Source organism: Periplaneta americana, chromosome 2 (assembly GCF_040183065.1).
Source record: "Periplaneta americana isolate PAMFEO1 chromosome 2, P.americana_PAMFEO1_priV1, whole genome shotgun sequence".
Taxonomy (NCBI): Eukaryota; Metazoa; Arthropoda; class Insecta; order Blattodea; family Blattidae; genus Periplaneta; species Periplaneta americana.
This window is the reverse complement of record NC_091118.1, coordinates 69,110,345-69,133,281: the sequence shown is the minus strand read 5'-3', so window position 1 is coordinate 69,133,281 and position 22,937 is coordinate 69,110,345. Positions and strand designations below refer to the sequence as shown.

Genomic DNA, 22,937 nt, shown 5'->3' with positions numbered 1-22,937 from the left:
TATTGTAGAGGCAGAAACGGCAACTATAGAAGACGGCTGTATTAACGATTCAAAATTAAATGACTATGATTTCGAATTAGGCCTACGCACTTATATTCGAAGAAATATATTTTGAAACGTATAAAAGAGCGTTTGCATTTTCATTGATCTTCCGTTTTGCGAAAACAGATGTGTAATTTTTAAACTGAGAAGTTTGTTGTGTGTACATCTCTCACAGATATGAATAAAATTCTACTAGGGGTCGGAAGCGAGTTTGGGTGGGGGGAGGTCACAAATTCAACTACCCACGCTAGGGCCCATTCATTTTGGCGGTAATACTCAGTGCGCACGCTCAGTATCGATGACGTCAGGTGCAATTGTTTAGATGCATCTTACAATGAACTAAAAATCCATGGTCTGGCGCCTCATGAGAGACAAGCGCCGTGAGTGTAACCAATCAGGGGGTGGACATGCGCTTTCCGCCTAACCTCCCTCTCACATTCACCCCCTCGTTTCAACCCTCTCTTTCCAACAATTGCATCAGCTGATGTATTAATTTTAAGAGTTGAATATATTTTTAAATATTATATCAGTGTTTGAAGAAAATAATATTTTGCTTCACACCATTAAGAGGGTGCCGAGGGGTGGATGGTGTCTGATGACGGAAATGTTGTTACGTCAACTCCAACCTCTATGCGCACTGGGATCGCGTGGGGGGTGCTAGGGGTCAGTTTCGCGTGCCCCGTGCAGGCGTGTTGATATATTCCTCTCCTCTGGTATAAGAAGTAAATTGAAGCGTGGAGAGGAGTTCGCGCCTACGGAGCAGGTATCATCTGGACGGAGACATGAATTCACCGGTTCACAGGTTCCCGTAAGTAGAACCACATTTCTTGCCATTTATTGCAAGTTCCGGAAATAAGATTCATTTAACAAGTGAGGTTAACATTTAACATTTTTATTGAATTATTCTGTAATCATTGCGACACTGTTTTAATATATTACCGGTATAAATTTCTTACTTTGACACTTATTTAGCGATTCAATGTTGGTTTTCATCGGAATGTCTTTTACCAATATCTTAATATTATTTTAAATTATCGTTTGACGTTAATATTTCCATGATATAGTTCAGTGTTTTGATATTATATTATTATATCTACATATGGCTTGTCTATGAGAAATTGTCCAAAACATATATTATACATAACCTAAAAATGTTCCTCTAATCAAACATAATTTAACTTGAAGAATATGAACTAATATTTGTGGTGCTATGTATTCATTAACTGCAAATTAATTTTCAAGAAATTTAAATTTATTTGTAACGTTTGTATCGATAATGTGAAAAAAAAAAGACAGCAAAGTCACACCACAGACGTCATAGCATTGACAATTTTGGTAGGTCTCTTTGAATTCTTGTATACTTTTAAAAAGTAATTATTCATTGACGTACAAGAGGAAATAACGTTTCATTCCATATTATTGTAGTTTACTGCAATCTTTTAATTTAAGTCAATATTAAAATACGAGCGGGCCCGGATTCAGATCCTGGTTGAGAAAAGTTACGTGGTTAAGGTTTTTCCGAGATTTTCCCTCAACCCATTAAGAGCAGATGCTGGTTAACTTTCGGCGTTGGACCCTGGACTCATTTAGCTGGCATTATCACTTTCATCAACTATAGCAGTTGATAAAGAGTTGTAAAATAACCAACAATAATAAAATACAAGTATGTCTTACGTTTAAAAGTTCCACATTTTATCACACCACTGACATGTATATGAACTCATTTAATGCAGTATATATAACACTAACTATGCACAACATGAATGTTATGTACAATACAGCATTATAATTACTACAGTATAATTAATAATATGCTTAAGAAACAAAGCTTCGTTTGAAAAATTATTTTGTCCAACATTACGAAAAGTATCCCACCATTGACGATGGACAAACCTTTTACTTGAGGTCCACACCTGTGGAGTAACGGTTAGCGCGCCTGGTCTCGAAACCAGGTGGCCCGGGTTCGGTTCCCGGTTGGGGCAAGTTACCTGATTGAGGTTTTTTCCAGTGTTTTCCTTCAACCTAATATGAGCAAATGCTGGGTAACTATCGGTGCTGGACCCCGGATTCATTTCACCGTCATTATCACCCTCATCTCATTCAGACGCTAAATAACCTTAGATGTTGATAAAGTGTCGTAAAATAACCTAATAAAAATAAATATAATTAGATCTCAAAGGGTTTTCTACAATTCAGAATACTCTAAATTTGTGAACATATATAATATTTTATTTAATAGATTAAAATCACATTTGTACGGATATTTGACAAATCAAAGTCGTACAATATAAATTAATAACACAATAAAAGAACCAATACTACAAAGGAATCAATACAATACAATTAAACCATACTATTAAACACAAATTAGCTGATACAATACAGAACTAATAGGCCTAAAGATTTACTTAAAATATAAATTGAATTCAAATATTGAAATTCAAAATTCAAATGTTTCTGAGTAGTATAAAAGAGTATCTGCAGAAAACTCTAAGTTTCGAATTTAATGCACTGTAACTGGGAGTACTTCTGACACGTAAACATTCTGATGGGGGCAGATAAAATAGTTAATATTTTTTCTTCCACCATGTTAATCATGTCAAAACAAGTGCTTATACAAATTTTGGCCACTCGATCGCAATTACAAGGGTCGTAAAAGAATAAGTTCGCCAGGGGCCGTTAACAGAAAGAAAACACAATTTCGTTGGAAAAATTTGTTGAGAGAGACAGAGGAATGGTTGAGTTATTTTTCAACATATTCCCCACCGGAATTGAGACATAAGTCATATCGATCGACAGAGAGGTGCAGACGGCTGTCAAACGCTGGTTCCGATCCCAGGCGGCTGACTTCTACGACACAAGGATACAAAAGTTTATCCCATTGTATGACAAATGTCTCAATTCCAGTGGGGGATATATTGACAAATATCGCAGCAATTGCTGTATCTGTTTCAATAAATCTTTCCAAGCAATTATGTATTTTTTTTGTAAACTGCCCCAGGGAAATTCACTTTCTGGACAGCCTCGTAATTGCAGTCGAGTGGCCAAAATTTGTATAAGCACTTTATTTGACATTATTAACATGGTGGAAGAAAAAAAATAAGTTTTTTTTTATCTGCCCCCCATCAGAATATTTACTTGTGAGTGGTTTTGTAAGAGTATTGCATATTTTTCTTCCTGACTGTAGAACTCCATTTCGGTAAAGACTACTATTAAGTTGGCAAAATGTGCAGGTTTTGTTTATTTTTTGTATAATGCATATGGACGTTTGCAATATTGTTTCATATTTATTTATATTTCTTTTTACAAATTTATTATTATTATTATTATTATTATTATTATTATTATTATTACTATTATATGTATATAAATAAATACGCATATCAGAGCAAGTATATTATGAAGGTTTTTTTTTTTTTTTTTAAATTGGGATCTATATGATTTAAGTTTGTTTTCACTACTTATTGCCCTCATGACTTGTTTCTGGACTTTAAAAATCAGTTTTGCTTCCGGTAAATTTCTCCAGAATATTATACCATACTTTATACTGGAGTGTACAGTACATGTGCAACATAGACTATTTTTACTGTTTCTGAACTGGTATCATAGGCCTATATTAATAACTTTGAAGCGTGTATGTTTTTACTTAACTTCCATGCAAAATTAGTAGTAGTATGTGTTTTCCATTTCAAGTTATCCTGTATCCATCCATACATACATATAGGTACACAGTGTTCTGCCTAATGACAGGTCTTTCACTGCAAATCCAGCATTGCTCAATATTCCTATTTCCTGTCTTCCTCCCAGTCTCCGCATATGACGCCTATATCTCAATGTTGTCTACCATCTGATACCTTCTTCTCCCTCCATCATTTCTTCCGTTTACCATTTCTTCCAGTGCATCCTTCAGTAGGCAGTTTCTTCTCAGCCAGTGGCCCAACCAATTCCTTTTCCTCTTCCTGATCAATTGAATACAATAGGTACATTTATTAAGTGAGGGATATCACTATTGATTAAGCTCAACAATTTTGTTACCATTTTGATATTTTTTTCAGTGTTGTATTACGTTTGCGTTTTCTTATAATTATGTTGTTATTATTTAAATTCAATAATTGAGACTGGGTGTTTCAATATCGTTTTTATTTAAATATTTTGTCACCATTTTCACATTTTTTCCGTGAATTTTACTATGTTTCCGTTTTTAAATTTGCTTAGTGTTTAATATTGTTTGTTTAATCATTATAATTCAACATTTCGATATTGTTTTTATTCAAATATTTCAACATCTTTTCAAATTATTTGAACGTTCGAATATTGTCTAAGTCATACATTCGTGGATCTGACGCTGACAGATGGGCCATCCTGCCTCAGTCCCTGATAGAACTAGGACTCATCCGCATACGAGCAGCCTGGTAAGCCCCAAGGGCCCGGATCCTCAAAGCCTTCCTATATCAGCATCAGAAATCCGTACTACCCGTACACTTCACACCAGCATATTTTCACTATTGTACATGATAGATGAAATGAGGGGGTGGAGAGTGTTTGCGGAATGATTGAGGGAAACGGGAGTATCCCGAGAAAAACCCTTTGCAAGGTCTGTTTTGTCCACTACAAATTCCATCACCATCTGGCCGGGATCGAACCTAAACTGTCTGGATGGAAGACCAGGGGCCATGAACCTAGGGCCAGGCGCCGAAAGTTACCCAACATTTGTTCTTAGTCAAATTTTATTCTTGTTTTATATAAATTATTTGTATTAACTGATTAACACAAATATAATGGGGTTATATATGAGGGGTTCACAACCAGAGTGGACCAAGTCCGTCTGGAATAGTTCTGAGAATTTGAGTCTTAAAAGTTCCTGGCTCACGCTTAGCAACCTTCATCTTCCATAGGAAATGCTGCCCTCTGTGGAGTAACAAATGAGTTATGGACTTCATTTGTTATGGCAATGAATAAAGCTAAGTTTTCTTCATCCGAAATTGTATTAATCACAAACTGACCACTGATGGACTTGGTCCACTCTGGTTGTGAGCCCTTCATATTCATATGCGGACAATACTGTAATTCTTTTGGTGAAAAATCTTGCAAAGGGACTTATATTAATGCGAATAATGGACTACAAGTATTTAAAGAATGGTTTGATTCAAACGCTCTTTCTTTAAACACATCCAAAATAACTATTGTTCCTTTTTCACTAAGGTCCAGTAGTCTTAAATCTCCTCAATCTTCCCTTAACATAAAAAAATCATAATTTTGATTGTTCTTTTCAAAATTATGTATGTCCTATATTAACTGAAACATCAAAAGTTAAGTATTTAGACATTACGAACGATTAGCATTTACGATGGAATGAACATACACTTTTTTTTCTGTATTACATACTTGTGCAATAGATTACGTAAAACTATTAATTTCTCCGTTATACTTCGGTCATATTTACCAGTTGATATTTTACGTCTAATTTATTTAGCTTTATTTCAATCAATTCTCCAGTATGGAATTTTAGAGTGGGGAAATGCTTGTAATTCTAATCTCACTCCACTAATACTAGTTCAGAAGAGAATAATTAAAATATACCTTAATAAACCAATTGATTACTCATCCGAGCTTTCGTTCACTGATTTTAATGTTCTTAAATTAAACAAATTTATTATATTGCTTTATTAAACTTCATACATAAAAATTGCAATAAATTCAAATTGTATCATTATAAATAAGGAACTAAATGATCTGATTTGATACGAGTAGAGGAACAAGCACAGCTCTTAGCCATGGTGCCTACTTTTGTTCAAAGTTACATAATAAAATAATTGAAAAATACCAAAATTTGAAAAATTTTAGTGTGAGCAAATTAAAAAAATAGCGTTAGGAATTTCATTTTTAAAGAATATATATTGGTTTAATATGTATTGGTATGAGTTGTATTGTTAAAATTGCAATTGTATTTTTTAAGTCCTTTTATCCTTAAGTTTTTTTTCTTCATAACCCACTTTGAGCTCGAGTTTTTATCCTTTAGGGAAGAATTACGTTTGTATTTTTGTACATGTTATGTTACTGACATTAAACAACAATTTGCTCTTAATGGGTTGACTGAAAACCCCGGAAAACCTCAACCAGTCAAATTGTCCCAACCGAGATTCGATCCGGGGCCCACTAGTTTCGCAGGCAGATGCACTGACCAATACTCCAAAGTAAGAACATTGTCGTGAAAAATAAGCCTTGAACACACATTTTAACAAGATTTTTTCCACTCAGTTTTGGACAAAAAAAAAAAAAAAAAAGTAACGTTGCGGAGTTACCTGGACGAATTACGGACGGCTCTGTTTATTTAGCGAGTAGTGGAAAAAAAATCCAACCTACATATCTTCTACACACGTCACGATTTAGTTGTTTTTTTATCTGAAGAGGCCTTGGTTAATGCGTTCAATATAGTCTACTGTTCCTAAAACACGCTCGTAGAATCTCTCTTGTTTTAACATCGCATTCGCCAACATTATAGAAACATAATCATTGTTTTAGTTAATAGATTTTAAACTGAATATATTTACCTAAATAATCTAGACACAATATGATTTATTTTGCACACAACGCAAACCTGCGGTTCATTGTAATATCATAGCAAGGCCTATACCTCGTTTAATTATAGACAAATTTTACAGCCATTAGGTTACATTAATGTAATTGATTTCATAATGACGCGCAACGCGATGTAAAGAGATGAACTGGAAACACCACCGCGTGGGAAAATGTCGCTGTTTCGTTCAGAAAGTTTAGAATGGTATATTTAATTCCGATTTTTGTCATATATGGCAGCACTGTTAGTGTGATAAATTTACGTTTGAGCTGGAAAGAGGAAAAGAAAGAAATGGTAATATAATATATTCTTTTTGTTAAGTTTATTTATACACGATGTTAAAGAGTGTGGTCATATCGCGCGTTAGGATCTGTGGGTATACCAGTAGGCCGTTGTTACAATTGTTGAGTTCCTGTTTCTATTGTGTGTTGTAGATGGCTTGTGGCATGTAACCGGTTTTTTAGATTTTGGTTAGGTCTAATATTTATAATATTGTTGGTTGAGGCGATGATGAATCATAGTATGCAAATTTTCAATCCGGCATTCGTCTTTGTGACTGAGGGAAACCATGAAAAACCCCAATCAGATTAGCCAGCCACGGAGTTTGAACCCGGGACCTCCCGAATACGAGTCACAAACGCTACCGTCTGCGCCAACTCGCTCGGTTGTAATTATTATTGTTGGAAAGATTATAATTTTATTGTTGCTATTTATATTTCATTAACTGTTTAGTTGTTTATTTGGTATTCATTAGTAATCGTTTAAATAAAAACCCTATCACATACATATGTATACAGTATATATATATATATATATATATATATATATATATATATATAAGTAGCCTAGATACAAAGACGGCTTCTCTACATTGGAAATGAGCTGATTAATGAAACAGAATCAACTATTTTGCGCATTTAAATGCGGTAGAACGTCACAACTGATACTGTACATTTAAGTAAGACATTTGGAATAAGTATATTGTTTTTAAAACATGGATAGATAGATAGATAGATAGATAGATAGATAGATAGATAGATAGATAGATAGATAGATAGATAGATAGATAGATAGATAGATAGATAGATAGATAGATAGATAGATAGATAGATAGATAGATAGATAGATACAGTATATATATATTAAATTATATATATATATATATATATATATATATATATTAAATTCGGTAGATGGTTTAGATTTGGTGATCATTAGATCCCGGACACGGGTCACCTATGTACCGGATTCAAGTTAGTTGCGTACAGTGTATAGTGAAGACGTCATGAGTAGACTGCGGACTTTTTAGACATTTATTGCAAGTTAACTGCAACTGGACATAATGTAGTCTCTTCTAACCACAGGTCAGTAGCAGACCGCGTTCGAACCAAACCGAAGCGATGTTTACAAATACAGACCGATTATTTAGTCCTCACAGCTCGACGACGCGAAAAAGTGGGGAGAGCTCCGGAATAGAGATAAGGGCGAGCGGTCGGTAAAGGAATGCAGTACAGCTTAACTGTATTGGAAACATACAGTACCGCTCTACCGCACGCATGGCATCCGATCGCTGTGGAGGCAAGCGACTGACTAACCCAAACACCCCTTGGCGTAACTAAATGGACTCGCCTGACCCAGGCGCACATTGTCGGCGACTGTCAGGACTAAATAATCGTACTGTACATCATGGTGAACACAATGGGTAGTCGGGTAAAAGACAGCAAAGTACTTAACACAAATTTAGGATCAATTGACGTGTGTGTGAAATTTATATTTAAGGAATCCTTGTTGTCATGCTGAAAGTCTAACTCGCTCACGCAGTACTGATATAACGTTCGTTATTTTCATTTTCTATTGAAGTAAGTGAAAAAGTAACTGCACGCTTTGTATTCTTCACCTGACATAATTAGGAACAATAAACCCAGACGTTTGAGATGAGCAGGGCATGTGGCACGTATGGGCGAATTCAGAAATGCTTATAGAGTGTTAGTTGGGAGGCCGGAGGGCAAAGGACCTTTGGGGAGGCCGAGACGTAGATGGGAGGATAATATTAAAATGGATTTGAGGGAGGTGGGATATGATGATAGAGACTGGATTAATCTTGCACAGGATAGGGACCAATGGTGGACTTATGTGAGGGCGGCAATGGACCTCCGGGTTCCTTAAAAGCCATTTGTAAGTGGAAAAGTAGGACCTAAATAGATAACAGAAATCATACATTATTTATCAGAAACGAAAAAGATTATTAATAGAGCTAGTCATTAATTCCTTTGGTCCATTATAAAATGTAATATAAATTATGTATGTATGTATGTATGTATGTATGTATGTATGTATGTATGTATGTATGTATGTATGTATGTATGTATGTATGTATTTATTTATTTACACTGCAAATGGGTAAATACCCGGTGGCAGTTGTAACTAATTACACTCAATAATGACAATTAATAATAAACACAACCAATAAAAATACAATTAATAATACTAATAATAATTAATACTAATATTAATTAATAGTAATGGTGATGATAATTTTTTTATTTTAGTTGGTTATTTTACGACGCTTTATCAACATCTCAGGTTATTTAGCGTCTGAATGAGATGAAGGTGATAATGCAGGTGAAATGAGTCTGGGGTCCAGTACCGAAAGTTACCCAGCATTTGCTCTTATTGGGTTGAGGAAAAACCGCAGAAAAAACCTCAACCAGATTAACTTGCCCCGGCCGGGAATCGAACCCGGGCCACCTGGTTTCGCGGCCAGACGCGCTAGCCATTACTCCACAGGTGTGGACTTGATGATGATAATAGTAGTAATAATAATAATAATAATAATAATAATAATAATAATAATAATAATAATAATATTTTAAATTAAATGAAACACAATCACTTAAAATAACATAAAGTAAATCTAATTTGTATCTTAACCCTAAGTTCGAACTAAAACCCACGAGTATGATATGTTCATACATGCACAAGTACCTTTCAGCACTACACTTATTTCGCTGTCAACTCCCTCACTGCACTGGAACTACGACACATTTCACTGATTCTATCCTGATTTCCTGATTATATGCAGAATCGTAATTATTTTTTCTCAGATTGAATTAAGATTCTACAACAATGTCAACAGTGACTATGTTCGTAATGAATTCAATGGAGTTTGCTACTGATCTGTCGTGTAGAACCATTTTCAAAATAGTACAAATAATGCTCCTGACTTGTCAGTATATTTTTTCATTAATAAACTTCCTCATATGTAATCGTGAAAACTTTGTAACTAATGCAACAGTTCATATCATAAATATTCGTCAAAAATGATTTTCATACACCATCGGCAAGGCTAGTACTATCAAAAAGGAGTGCGTTATATGGCAGTAAACATTTTTAATAGCTTCCCTATGGACATAAAAAAATTAAACTCGAAACATAAGATTATTTAGGACCAAATTAAAGAAGTACCTAATTTCTCACACCTTCTGTTCTATAGGTGAAAGTATGACATTCAACAACGCTGCATGAATATTTCTGTCTTGAATTACTATCGATACTAACCCCCAGTGTCGTACTCTTTTTAAATAACGGTTTATTTAACGACGCTCGCAATTGCCGCGGTTATATCAGCGTCACCGGTGTGCCGGAATTTTGTCCCGCAGGAGTTTTTTTTTACATGCCAGTAAATCTACTGACATAAGCCTGTCGCATTTAAACACATTTAATTAAGACTTCGTAGTATTATTAAGATTTTTTTTTACATGTTCCATATTCTAACTACGAAGCGATGTACGGAATGTAAAGAAATGCAATAGAACACAATTTGCAGAATCTTTGCTTTCGTGTATTGAGACCCAAATTTTGTTATCTGCTATTATTTCCCTTATGTAATCTGTCACTTTTTATAGTAAACTTAGAAATAATATTTTCATAACATAGAATCGCTTAGGAATTTTCTGTTTGTGTACTTTTATACGAATTCTTTATGCAAGAATTTCTAAGTTTTCGCACTGGAATATCAGCACGAGCAAACGCATTAAAAATCAGTTTGATTACTTGGAAATGATGAAGTAGGGTTGTTCTTTCCTGTCCGTTCAATTGTAAAATTTTAAGTTATTGTATCTTTTAGAGTCAGGAACGGCAATAGGCGCGCGTATGAGCAAGTTGCACATAAGAGTCAGTAGTAGTCAATTCACTGTCTCGTACGCGCTCCACAGATACCAAGCGCACCCGACGAGGGAAAGACTGCTTACTAAGCAAGGGTGTACACCAGTGATGCTACGATATAAGCTTGCAATCACAGCTGACGAGCTTGACCTTCAACATCAGCGCATGGGAGAGGCTACAGGCTACACAGTGTTCTGATGTAATCACAAGGGTGAACATACTTCGAATAAAGGCAAAAGCAATACAGTGGGCCGCTAGAATGTACCTAATTTCAATTGTATGTGACTTGTAAACGGTTGAAGATACAAACCTACAGTAACGTTTATATGAAAGGAAAACTCAACAAGTTTCGATATCCACATCACCATTTATCTCTACGTGAGCTCCAGCCGTCACTGTGACGATATCGAGGCGATGAACGATTTCTTGCCAAGCACGTTGGAGCATGTCTTCAGGAATGCTCTCAATGGCCTCTATGATGCGCTCCCGAAGATCACGAAGGTCTCTGACTGGGGTGGCGTACACTTACAAGCAAACATTCTGATGGGGGCAGATAAAAAAGTTATTTTTTTCTTCCATCATGTTAATAATATGAAAAGAAATGCTTATGCAAATTTTGGCCACTCGACCGCAATTACGAGGGCCGTAAAAATAAGTTCGCCAGGGGCCGTTAACAGAAATAAAACACAATTTCATAGGAAAAAATTATTGGATCAGACACAGTAATTGTTGAGCTATTTTTCAACATATTCCCCAACGGAATGCAGACATTTGTCATATCATGGGATCGACAAAGAGGTGCAGACGGCTGTCAAAAGCCGATTCCGAATCCAGGCGGCAGACTTCTACGACGCGAGGATACAAAAATTAATCCCGTGGTATGACAAATGTTTCAATTGCAGTGGAGGATATGTTGACAAATAGCGCAACAATTGCTGTATCTCTTTCAATGAATCTTTCCATACAATTGTGCTTTTTTTTTTTTTTTTTTTTTGTAAACTGCCCCAGGGAAAATCACTTTCTGTACAGCCTCGTAATTGCGGTCGAGTGGCCAAAATTAGTATAAGCACTTCTTTTGACATTGTCAACAATACATTTAAAATAAATAAATACAAGAAATGTACGTAGATACAAAATAATGACCCCAAAATTACTTTACCTACGATGTCAATTCCGAAATCAATTTGTTTCTTTCTTCTCCTGAATAACGTGTATATATTTTCTCATGTTGCGTCTCATAATGTCATTTTATGTTGCTTTTTTTTTTTTTTTTTTTTTTTTTGCAAATTATATCTTTTTACAGAACAAACACTTCATCATCATCATCATGTTCGAAGCATAAATATTATATCTTCCACTCCACCTTGAAGGCTTTATAGTTTATACTGCAGCGGTGACCAAAGCGGGTGTCGTGATTACATCGTGTAATCACAGACTTTCAAACGGGTACGAGGAGTTTCCTGTACATTGCTGTGTATTTCATTCACGTACTGAAGGCAAGCAGTGGCAGTATCATGTCGCTCTACAAACTCTATCTCTACAAGGAGTAAGAGGTGGTTTCGTAAAGAATGAGAAGGAGAACATTTTTGTTGTTCTGTCGGACAAAATGTAATATGTTTACTTTGCTCAACGGTTCAATCAGGAGTATATAGAAACATTAATTGCCGCGCTGAATAATGTATTATTATTATTATTATTATTATTATTATTACTATTATTATTATTGACCACTAATTATGTGTTTCTATAATTCTTCTGTACGTGTATTATTATTGATATTTTTAAATCTTCTCCCTAGAAGGATAAAAATTATTAGGTTTTATTTGAATTTTAATCTTCTTAACCTTAAGATGAGGATAACTATTTATTAGTTATTCATTTAATAATATTGTAGAAAACTGTTCAATATTATGTGCCTACGAACTGTTAAACGCCAGGAATTGATATGTCTTAAATCATATCCAGGAAGAGAAAGCTGAGATAAATAAATGTAAGGAAGTCAGGTACCTAATGGGGTTTGAAATATCTCGTGCTCTAAAGCCTTTTAATAAAACAGAATTTCTCAAAAGAGTAATGATTAAAATAGCTTAAATAACTTGTCCATAAGAAGTTCTTAATTTTGAAAAACTACGAATTTCTCGACCAAGTATCGAGAGAAGAATTTAGAAAATTCCTGATTATATTCAAGAGGAAGGTTAAAAAAAAGAAGCAAGAAAAATCGTATATTATTCACTGGCTCTTGATGACAGCAGTGACATTACTGACACAGCAAAGCTTGAGATTTTTATCCGCGGGATTGATCAAGATGTTAGTACAGGAACCACCACTGATTGTAGTTTTCATGCCAAGTACCTTTCCTCCGTCTCCTTACTTCTTAGGCTGTCTGTCGCATGTAATCACTGCAGCTCGAGTTTTAGTTTTTTATAAGAGCACTGCGTTTAAGACCTGTACATTCTTTAGCAATGTTTACAGGTAACAAAGCTCCGTGCGAGCGCAACTGACATAAATGAGATCTAGCTCAGAATTACTAGTCATCATTGCGAGACTGGTGTACATGGAAGGAGAGAAGTGTAAATATTTAAACCGTTTTAACCCCGACATTCCTTTTTAGGAATGTAAAATGGGGAAATGTCCACACGCGAGAAGCACGTGATATGCAGAAAACATAATTTAAAACAGCACTATATTAATTTGCAACCATCCACAGCTGTGGAGTAACAATTAGCTTGCCTGACCGTGAAACGAGTGGGCCCCGGTTCAAATCCTGGTTGGGAAAAGTTACTTGGTTGAGATTTTTTTGGGGTTTTCCTTCAACCTATAAAGAACAAATGCTGGGTAACTTTCGGCGCTGGACCCTGGACTCATTTCTCTGGCATTATGACCTTCATTTCATTCAGACGCTAGATTACCATAGAAAAGCGAAGTGAATTAACCCACTAAAAAAAATTGCAGCCTATTTACTGTCCATGTTTGGTAGTACAAATGCTTGTGAAAATTTATTCTGTACAATGAAGCTTAATATGAAGCCAAGACTGAGAGGAAACATAGAGGATACAAAATTAAAAGCTATTTTGCGGCTTGCAGCATTTTATAAATCTTAATGACAGATTTTGTTCACATATAGAATCACATTTTGTCATCGAGATACGTTTTGTTTCCCAGCCGTCTGTAATAACCTGCAGAACGACTTTTAAGAAGGCAGTGGGCACTCGTGCCCAGACACTGCAAGTCGAGGATTTAGCTGTAATCACTGGAATAACTAGTCGCAAAGTAAACAAGGGCTCTGAACTTAGCTGCAAGTTACCAGTATATGTTCAGGAGGGAGGTGTGTAATAGCAGGAAGAAGGAGCAGGTTAGACGATGTGTTTCAATTTATATTGTAAATTTATTCCAACTCAACAATGTAACTTTTATTCAAAGCAACAATAATAGTTACTTTCTACAATTTAATTCTACTCCTGTCAACAATGGGATTTCCACTCCACATAGTAAAACAGTATTCGTTATCGCACTCCACAGACGACAATGACAATTTACTTGAATTATTGAGAACAATGTACTGCTAATTTTAACTAATGTTCACAAAGCACTATTTACAAATCATAACTGTCAGTTCTCAGTTCACAGCTCGTTTGCCTTGGCTAGCTCTTCTAGCTCAGTCACTCGAGTTCACAGTATCTCGAACCCCAGACCTTCAGAGACAATTCGCTGAATTTCGAACTCAGGTCCCCCAACTGCGGTCCACTACACTCAAACTTAGGACTTCCGGCTCCACAGTTACGGACACAACTCTAGTCGAACTCCGGTCTCAAAGCTGGCTTCACTGCTACACAAGACTGGCTGGCTTGCTGTCCAACGATTACAACAACACTGACTACTCAAGTTCACTCGCGTGTTGTATTTATAACCAAACCATAATTACGAGAAATTTCTACGATGCTAGAGATTTCCACGGATGTCCAGAGATGGAATTCTCGAATTCTCTGGATATCTCCCCTCTCTGCCGCGGTCGCTCTCTCTCCTCTCTACGCCACAGCACATGCCACAGGAAGCAGATGCGCGCGCAACTTGCGCCGAACCACGGCCGACCTTGAAATCCTTCTGCCAGTTGTGAGATCGTATCCCAGCTCTGTCACAATATTTAATTCTGAACTATTTATCCGATATATTAATAAGATTTCTGTAACTTTGATAAACATGAAACGCAAAATAATCATAATTCTGAAATGCGAGACAACTTGCGGGATATCGACCGATAGTGTTCATTACAGTAGATTGGAAGTGGTTAGTACTTATTCCGCAATCTTTACGCTGATATCAGCTGTATCCCAGCTACAACAGGTCAGCTGCATCAAAAAAGTACAATAGCCTATGTGATCAATAGTTTCTGTAGTTTGCCGTATAGGCCTACGAGTGCTTATTTTCAATTTAATTCTAACGTTCACTGACGTCACTCAGCGATGAAGATATACCGTCAGATGTGCAGTCAATGACAGAAATATGAAAATATATCTTATCTAAACATATATTTACTACCACAGGCGACGACTTCGGTGGAAGGAAGGCACTTTCTATCTCCTCAACTCTTAAAGTCGGGGGCGTCACTATCCAATGAAATTAATATAGGAACCTGGCTACTTCAAATAATTTGAAGAGAGATTCCACAGGTTAAAAAAATTATGAATTTCTTCAAAAGATGAAGTAAGACTTCAGCCAAAAATTAATTAAAATCCATATAGAGGTCAGCTGTCTCAATGAACTTGTTAGTGACGTAACTTAAATGCCTCCTCCATTTCTATCCTTATGCATTTACTGTATTTGATAGGCCTATCTGTGAATTCCATCCCGCCTAGCCTCTCTCCTTGTTTGGTCAACCTCTCTACTTGTCTCGGTCTCTCTGCCTCCTTCTTCCGGTCTCCCTCCACTTGTATGTCTCTCTCTCTCTCTCCTTGCTCAGTGTCTTTTTCTCTCCGTCTCTCCCTCCTTCTCTCCATCTCTCCTTTTTTATTTCTTCTCTTCTCTCCGTCTCTCACTTCTACACCCTGCCTCTCATTTCTTTTCTTCGCCCTCATTTCTTCTCTCAGTACCAGTACCTCTCTTCTTCTCTCAGTCCCTCTCTCCTTCTCTCTGTCTCTCACTTCTTTTCGCCGTCTGTCACTTCTTCTCTGTCCCTCTCTTCTTCTCTCTGTCTCTCACTTCTCATCTCCGTCTCTCACTTCTCCTCTCCGTCTCTCACTTCTTTTCTCCGTCTCTCACTTATTTTCTCCGTCTCTCACTTCTTCTTTTCGTCTCTCACTTCTTTTCTACGTCTCTCACTTCTTTTCTCCGCCTCTCACTTCTTTTCTACGTCTCACTTCCTCTCTTCGTCTCTCATTTCTTCTCTCCGTCTCTCACTTCTTCTCTCTGTCTCTCACTTCTTCTCTCCGTTTCTGACTTCTCTCCGTCTCTGACTTCTTATGTCCGTCTCTCACTTCTACTCTCCGTCTCTCACTTCTTTTCTCCGTCTCTCTCTTATTCTCTCCGTCTCTCACTTCTACACTCTGCATCTCATTTCTTTTCTTCGCCTCTCATTTCTTCTCTCAGTACCAGTACCTCTCTTCTTCTCTCAGTCCCTCTCTCCTTCTCTCTGTCTCTCACTTCTTTTCTCCGTCTGTCACTTCTTCTCTGTCGCTCTCTTCTTCTCTCTGTCTCTCACTTCTCCTCTCAGTCTCTCACTTCTCCTCTCCGTCTCTCACTCCTCATCTCCGTCTCTCACTTCTTTTCGCCGTCTGTCACTTCTTCTCTGTCCCTCTCTTCTTCTCTCCGTCTCTGACTTCTTCTCTCCGTCTCTGACTTCTTCTCTCCGTCTCTGACTTCTTCTCTCCGTCTCTGACTTCTTCTCTCCGTCTCTCACTTCTTTTCTCCGTCTCTCTCTTATTCTCTGCGTCTCTCACTTGTACACTCTGCCTCTCATTTCTTTTCTTCGCCTCTCATTTCTTCTCTCAGTACCAGTACCTCGCTTCTTCTCTCAGTCCCTCTCTCCTTCTCTCTGTCTCTCACTATTTTTCTCCGTCTGTTACTTCTTCTCTGTCCCTCTCTTCTTTTCTCTGTCTCTCACTTCTCCTCTCCGTCTCTCACTTCTCCTCTCCGTCTCTCACTTCTTTTCTCCGTCTCTCACTTCTTTTCTACGTTTCTCACTTCTTCTCTCCGTCTCTCACTTCTTCTTTCCGTCTCTCACTTCTTTTTTCCGTCTCTCACTTCTTTTTTCCGTCTCTCACTTCTCCTCTCCGTCTCACTTCCGTCTCTCACTTCTTTTCTCCGTCTCTCACTTCTCTCTGTCTCTCACTTCTTCTCTCCGTCTCTCACTTCTCTCTGTCTCTCACTTCTTCTCTCTGTCTCTCACTTCCTCTGTCCATCTCTCTCTTCTTCTCTCAGTCCCTTTCTCCGTCTCTCACTTCTCTCACTCTCTCTCTTCTTCTCACCGTCTCTTTTCTCTCAGTCCCTCTCTCCTTCTCTCAGTCCCTCTCTCCGTCTCTCAGTTCTTCTCTCACTCTCTCACTTCTTTTTTCCATCTCTCTCTAATTTCCTTTGTCTCTCTCTTCTCATCTCCATCTCTGTCTTTAATGATCTTCTGTCGCCGTTTTTCGTTTCTCTTTCCTTTTCTCTCTTTACTTTTCGCCGCGTCGCGCCTTCTCTCTCATTTTCTCATTCTCTTTTCTGTCTTTCTTACAGCCGCTCTTCTTCCCGCCGTCTTCTCTCTTATTTCTCTACCTTAATTCATTAGCTTACTATGATTTTCTCTTTCTCTTTATATTCGTTCTGCTCTTCGTAGTCTTTTGTTTTCTCCTGTCTTGTGTTACGTTACGTAAGATATCTGTTTGTTGTCATGTACACGTTTCATAAGCAGGTGGTTAGTGAATTCGGTGGCTGACTGGATGGATAGATGGTAGGTGGATGGGTGAATAAGGGAGTGAGACAGATTACTGAGCGATTGGCTGCCGGCCGGGTACTAGAATGATTAATTGCAGGGATGTCATCGCACGTGAACGTGTTCGCTGGTTAACAAACCGTGCAAACTTCAATATGCAGCGTTCTTGGCCTGCAAATTAAAAATAGCAGCGATGTGAAAAAATACAGAGACCCGTGTACCAACCATACTGTATTGACAATAAACGATAGAATGTTCAGAATTTTAGGCACTATATTCACATTTTTTTAAATAAAAGCATTATTGCTATGTACACAGTTTGCGATATCATAGGCATTTTTCATGTTGACGGAGTTAAAGTGATATAATGAGGAATTATTATTATAAAATGAAATGCAAATACACTCACTCACTCGCTCGCTCGCTCACTCTCTCTCTCTTTCTCTTTCTCTCTCTTTTCCATAACCATTGGGACTATCCCGAAACTAATGCATTTTAGTGTATCAAAAAATAGTTGTGTATTTATATTAAATGATTGACCGAAGCCTAGCATTTGGACTAGTTGGCAATTATACAGTGTGTGGGACACACTATACAGCAGCCACTTTCAACCGATGTGCCGCGAGAAAAAATACGTAAAGGTTATCGTAGCAAAAATTGGAAAATAAAGGTGAAAAGATCAGTAGAAAGTAGTGTTGTGGGATTTAATCTATTAATCTAATCGATTAATCGATCAATTTCTGTTGTAAGATTAATCGATAAAAATATTTAATCGAATAATCGAGTCGATTAAAATTAATCGGTTGTAGTTGATATTAATATTATTATTTTGTTAATACAAACTTATACTAAAAATTCCGACAATATTCCTCTCTCGGAAATTGCTTACTTAAAAGCACAATAGTACTGATATTTTCTAACTGCAAAGCAGATAGCGTAGGGAAAATCTGTACACAAACAATTCAGAAAGAGATGGAGATATGAGGACAGTGACCTAGTCTATCTTTATTGAAAGTTGAAACAATGCGAAACTCTTATTAAGTTCTATGGTTTTCTAAGAAAACTTCCACCTTGTTGTCAGCTCATCTTCTTAGCATATGAAATACACACTTTTCTGGGGTTCGTTCCCCTCATCCCTTATAAAAAAGCCATGTCTGCACTGTGTAAAAATGAGAGCATAACTATTTTCTTCTCTTTCTAAAATCTGGTAATTCGGTTACAATAGGGGCCAGTCTTCTGTTTCGATCGCTGTACTTTTGCAGTCGCAGTTTCTGTACTGAGTTTGTATATGAAGGTTGTGTGTTTAGTTTGATAAAGAAAAGAAATCAGTTTTCTGTGGTTTGTGAAAAGTATAAACTCAATTATGTCATATGAGAATTTGAGAGGTAAACTCGGTGAAACACTTGGATTTAAATTGAACGATCGACACACATTACACCCCATTTACTCATATGCACTTAACATGGTTTCCCCAAGCTCGATGTAGTTGTGTGCCCAAGAATTTCCAACGAAATTTGAGCAAACATCTTTGAAAGCGCGCCATGCCATTTTTTCTGTAACGGAAAGTTTTTCCTCAAACAAAGAACCAGCCATAAATTTGCGAATTTGTGAACAGATGAAAAATGCTCTCTTTTAATTTGCTTTCACTCAAACTGGTAAACTTTTCTTTTAAATACTGAAAACTACACCATTGTTTATTCATTGCGTAGACCTCACTTTGAACTGATGAAATTTGCTGAATAGAAGGGACCAATATCTGTTTACTTATTAGAAGTACAAAACAACATGCAAACAACCATAAGAAACCGGAAATAGGTCATAAAATTATAAAATGCATTAGCGTTTGTTTTGGTTTACAACCCCCCAACCCGCATCAGATGGTTTCTGAGCGACTGCTTATCGAAAAGTAAAATCATAGTATATCTTGAAAAACTTACGTGATACGAAGAAAAGAGATGTATTTTCGGGTTTAGCGCACATCAAACCATAAGGGACACAGTGTTTTAAGTTGTAGCAAAATTCTTGTTGTTCAGTGTTAAGTTATTATAAAGACATTTCACGCAATCATAGACATTTCCTCAAATGCCCTGTCACTTTTTTTCCTCTTTTTCTTTCTAGATCGTCATAATTATTATGCCTCTTTTTTTTTCTAGCAAGTTTTTATGCTCACTTTCATAGTTTCATTTTTCTGTCCTTTGTGCGTGGCATTTAGTATGTTTATTATGCTTTTGTTTGCTGATCCACTCTTGTTTCTTTCACCCATTTCTTCTTTAGTCTATTGTGCCGTACTCTTAATTATCAATGTCTCTCTTCCAGTTGTTACAAACACGTCATTAGTTCATTTTTCTCCCGTGATTATCTCGTATCGCTGATAGAGCACGTACAGCAGGGTTAATTCTGACCGAACCTTATTACACGACTCATGAAGCCATTTGTGACGATATGAAACGTCGTTCTTTCTTGAACACAGAACAGTAATTATAGTGTTTTGTTTTATATATAACGTTCTACGTTCCGAAGACAAAATAAAACCATTACAGGGAAGTAAAAAAAAAAGTTTTTTTTTTTTCGTTATTTTTTTCAACTTACTTTCATATACTTTTACTTGTGTCCCTTTTGTTACTTTCTTTGTTATAAGAGAAATTGTGGAGATGGTGCAGAAAGAATTTTTTCAGATTTTTTGCTCCCCAGATATCGAGCGGGATCAGTGTTTGTCTTTTGTTTTCGACTTACCGTGGTATCTTTTAAATCTGTTATTTTACGAAGCTTTATCAACTGGGATGGTTATTTAGCGTCTGAGTGAAATGATGGGCCACGAATCTACTCTACATGCTCCTCCCTATATATTCGTAAGTATGATCATGTTTCCCCTCCTTTCCAAAATCAGTCTTGGCTAAGGCTAAGTGATCGACGATCCCTGCATTCTCTCATTCTCTTATTTTAAATTCTACGCACCGCTACCCCAATCTATTTGGCTTCTCGTTTTCAATATTTATCTGCATATCATCAGCTAAGTACCAGGTCTCATCATAACAATTTATTCATTATACCTTACCACAAGACATTTTTATATTCTTCATTTCATTTAGGTCAAAAGTACATAAATTCTTACTTAACACATTGATTATTGATTAATATGTGTTACTTATAATGAAACTAACATCTGGTCATTCTTATTGTTACCATTAATTTCTCTAAGTAGAATACAGAACCTCCAATGGCAAAATTGCATTTCATTAATATTCTCATTATATCAATATATTTTAGATTTGTATTTTGCTCCCTATAACATAGTTATAGTAAACCTCTATTAAATTAATTCTCATCATTTTAACCAACTAGCTATCTCAACTTAATTATAATTCTTCACATATTGCATATAGACTGAATTGAATTACGTTAGCTCATAAATTAAGATACCACTTTTTCTTGTAGGTTTATCTCAATTTAAATAAACATGTACTAGTCGTTAAAACTTAGGCCTAACCGAAGAATATTACTGGAGAATCTTTTAAGTGTATTGTAAATATTCATAATTTAAATATGTATGTAACTATTCTATTGATTAATGCTGGTTGAGTGGAAGAGAAGGCCTTATGGCCTTAACTCTGCCAGCGAAAATAAAACATTCTATTGTAAATAAAACATTTTATTCTATAAAGTTATCGAAATTTGCGTCTTAAATTCTCGACATAAATGTCCTGGCTCAGCTTTCATATATTACCCTGTTACATGAGCGAGGTTACTCTTCTCTACTCTTATTGCGAAAGGACAGAGATCCTTTCAATATGCAAACTTAGAACTCGTGGCGTTTCTTGCGGCGACGTTGCCTTGCCTTAGCCATCGAACATCACACCTGTTACACGAGCGAGTGTACTCGATTCCACTTGCACTGTTAAAGGACAAAGTTCCTTTCAATGTGCAGGCACAGTCTAGTATATACAGTCACGAAGCTTGAGTTGTGAGGGTGCAAGGAACAATAGACTGTGCCGGTACTATTTCGCATTGTCTGTGATGAGGCGAAAGTAGCGATTCTAGTGGTTAGCAACTATCTATGGATGCATATTTACTACGTATTGAGCTTCGTGACTGTACATACTAGACTGTGGTGCAGGCTTACACCTTCCGTCATTTCTTTCTCCATGCTGCAGTCAACTTTTCGAGCGCATCGACTTTTCCCCTTCACAATTTTCTAGACCTCCTTCAGTGGAGCAGCATAACCCGGAGAGATACAAGTGGCCAATAGACTTGGAGCTCACATACAGGGTGTTAAAAAAAGTATCCAATATTTTAGGAGGTGATAGTATGCATCAAAACAAGAAAATGATGTCTAATAAACATGGGTCCTACAACACATAGGCTACTTTCTAAGATCTGAACACTTGTTCTTAGGAGGTGCTCAATGTGACGTCCTTTCATGGCAATCCATTTGTCTGCCCTACATTACAGCAGGCTACCAGATAATCATACCGTAGTTGACACCCCTGGCATGGAATAATGATAATTACGTCGCAAGGAATACTGAAAACAAAAGTTTGGTTGCGTATATAAGCGGGGTTCAGCAGATATGGTGTTATGAATTTTCATAATCAGCATGTGTGGGCTGATGAAAATCCTCCTGCAGTTGAAGAAACAAGGCATCAGGACGGATTCTCAATCAACGTATGGGCAGACGTTCTTGGTGATAGAATAATAGCGAGATGGTATTTGGCGAGATGGGGCGGAGGATTCGCCATAGATTACCTGCCATTTGCCTTACGGTTGAGGAAAACCTAGGAAAAACCCAATTAGGTAATCAGCCCAAGTGGGAATCGAACCCGCGCCCGACCGCAACTCCGGATCGGCAGGCAGCCGGCGATTTTAACATAGGAATGAGCCATCTGTTACATATATATTCTAGGCCATTACTTATCGACTGCCCTGGTATTTTCTCCTTTCACTTATTTGCTTCTCTGTTACTTTCTTTCCATTTACTGTATCTTTTGTTTTCTCTTTCACTCAATTCTTCTGTTTTCTATCTGTTTTAAAATAATGTTTATTTCTGTCTCTATCTTTATTTATATTTACTTATTTTTGTGAACAGTGGCGCCAACTTTTGGAAAACATTGGGTGGACTCAGGCACTTGAGGTATAAATTAAGTTAAAATAAATAAATAAAATTAATAATAATAATAATAATAATAATAATAATAATAATAATCAGAGCTGCGATTCCTTTAAACCACAACATTGAAAATGGGTTAATAG

The 22,937-nt window shown here is 36.7% G+C and overlaps 1 protein-coding gene across 1 annotated transcript in view; it reads left to right on the top strand.

Moving 5' to 3' along the window:
- Nucleotides 1-670: 670 nt before the first annotated feature.
- Gpb5 (Glycoprotein hormone beta 5) overlaps nt 671-22,937 on the top strand; it is a 145,944-nt gene continuing 123,677 nt past the window's right edge. Inside the window, exon 1 of the mRNA XM_069817921.1 lies at nt 671-850. Within this exon, the coding sequence (XP_069674022.1) occupies nt 825-850 (26 nt within the window). The 5' untranslated portion in view covers nt 671-824. The remainder of the gene's footprint in view (nt 851-22,937) is intronic.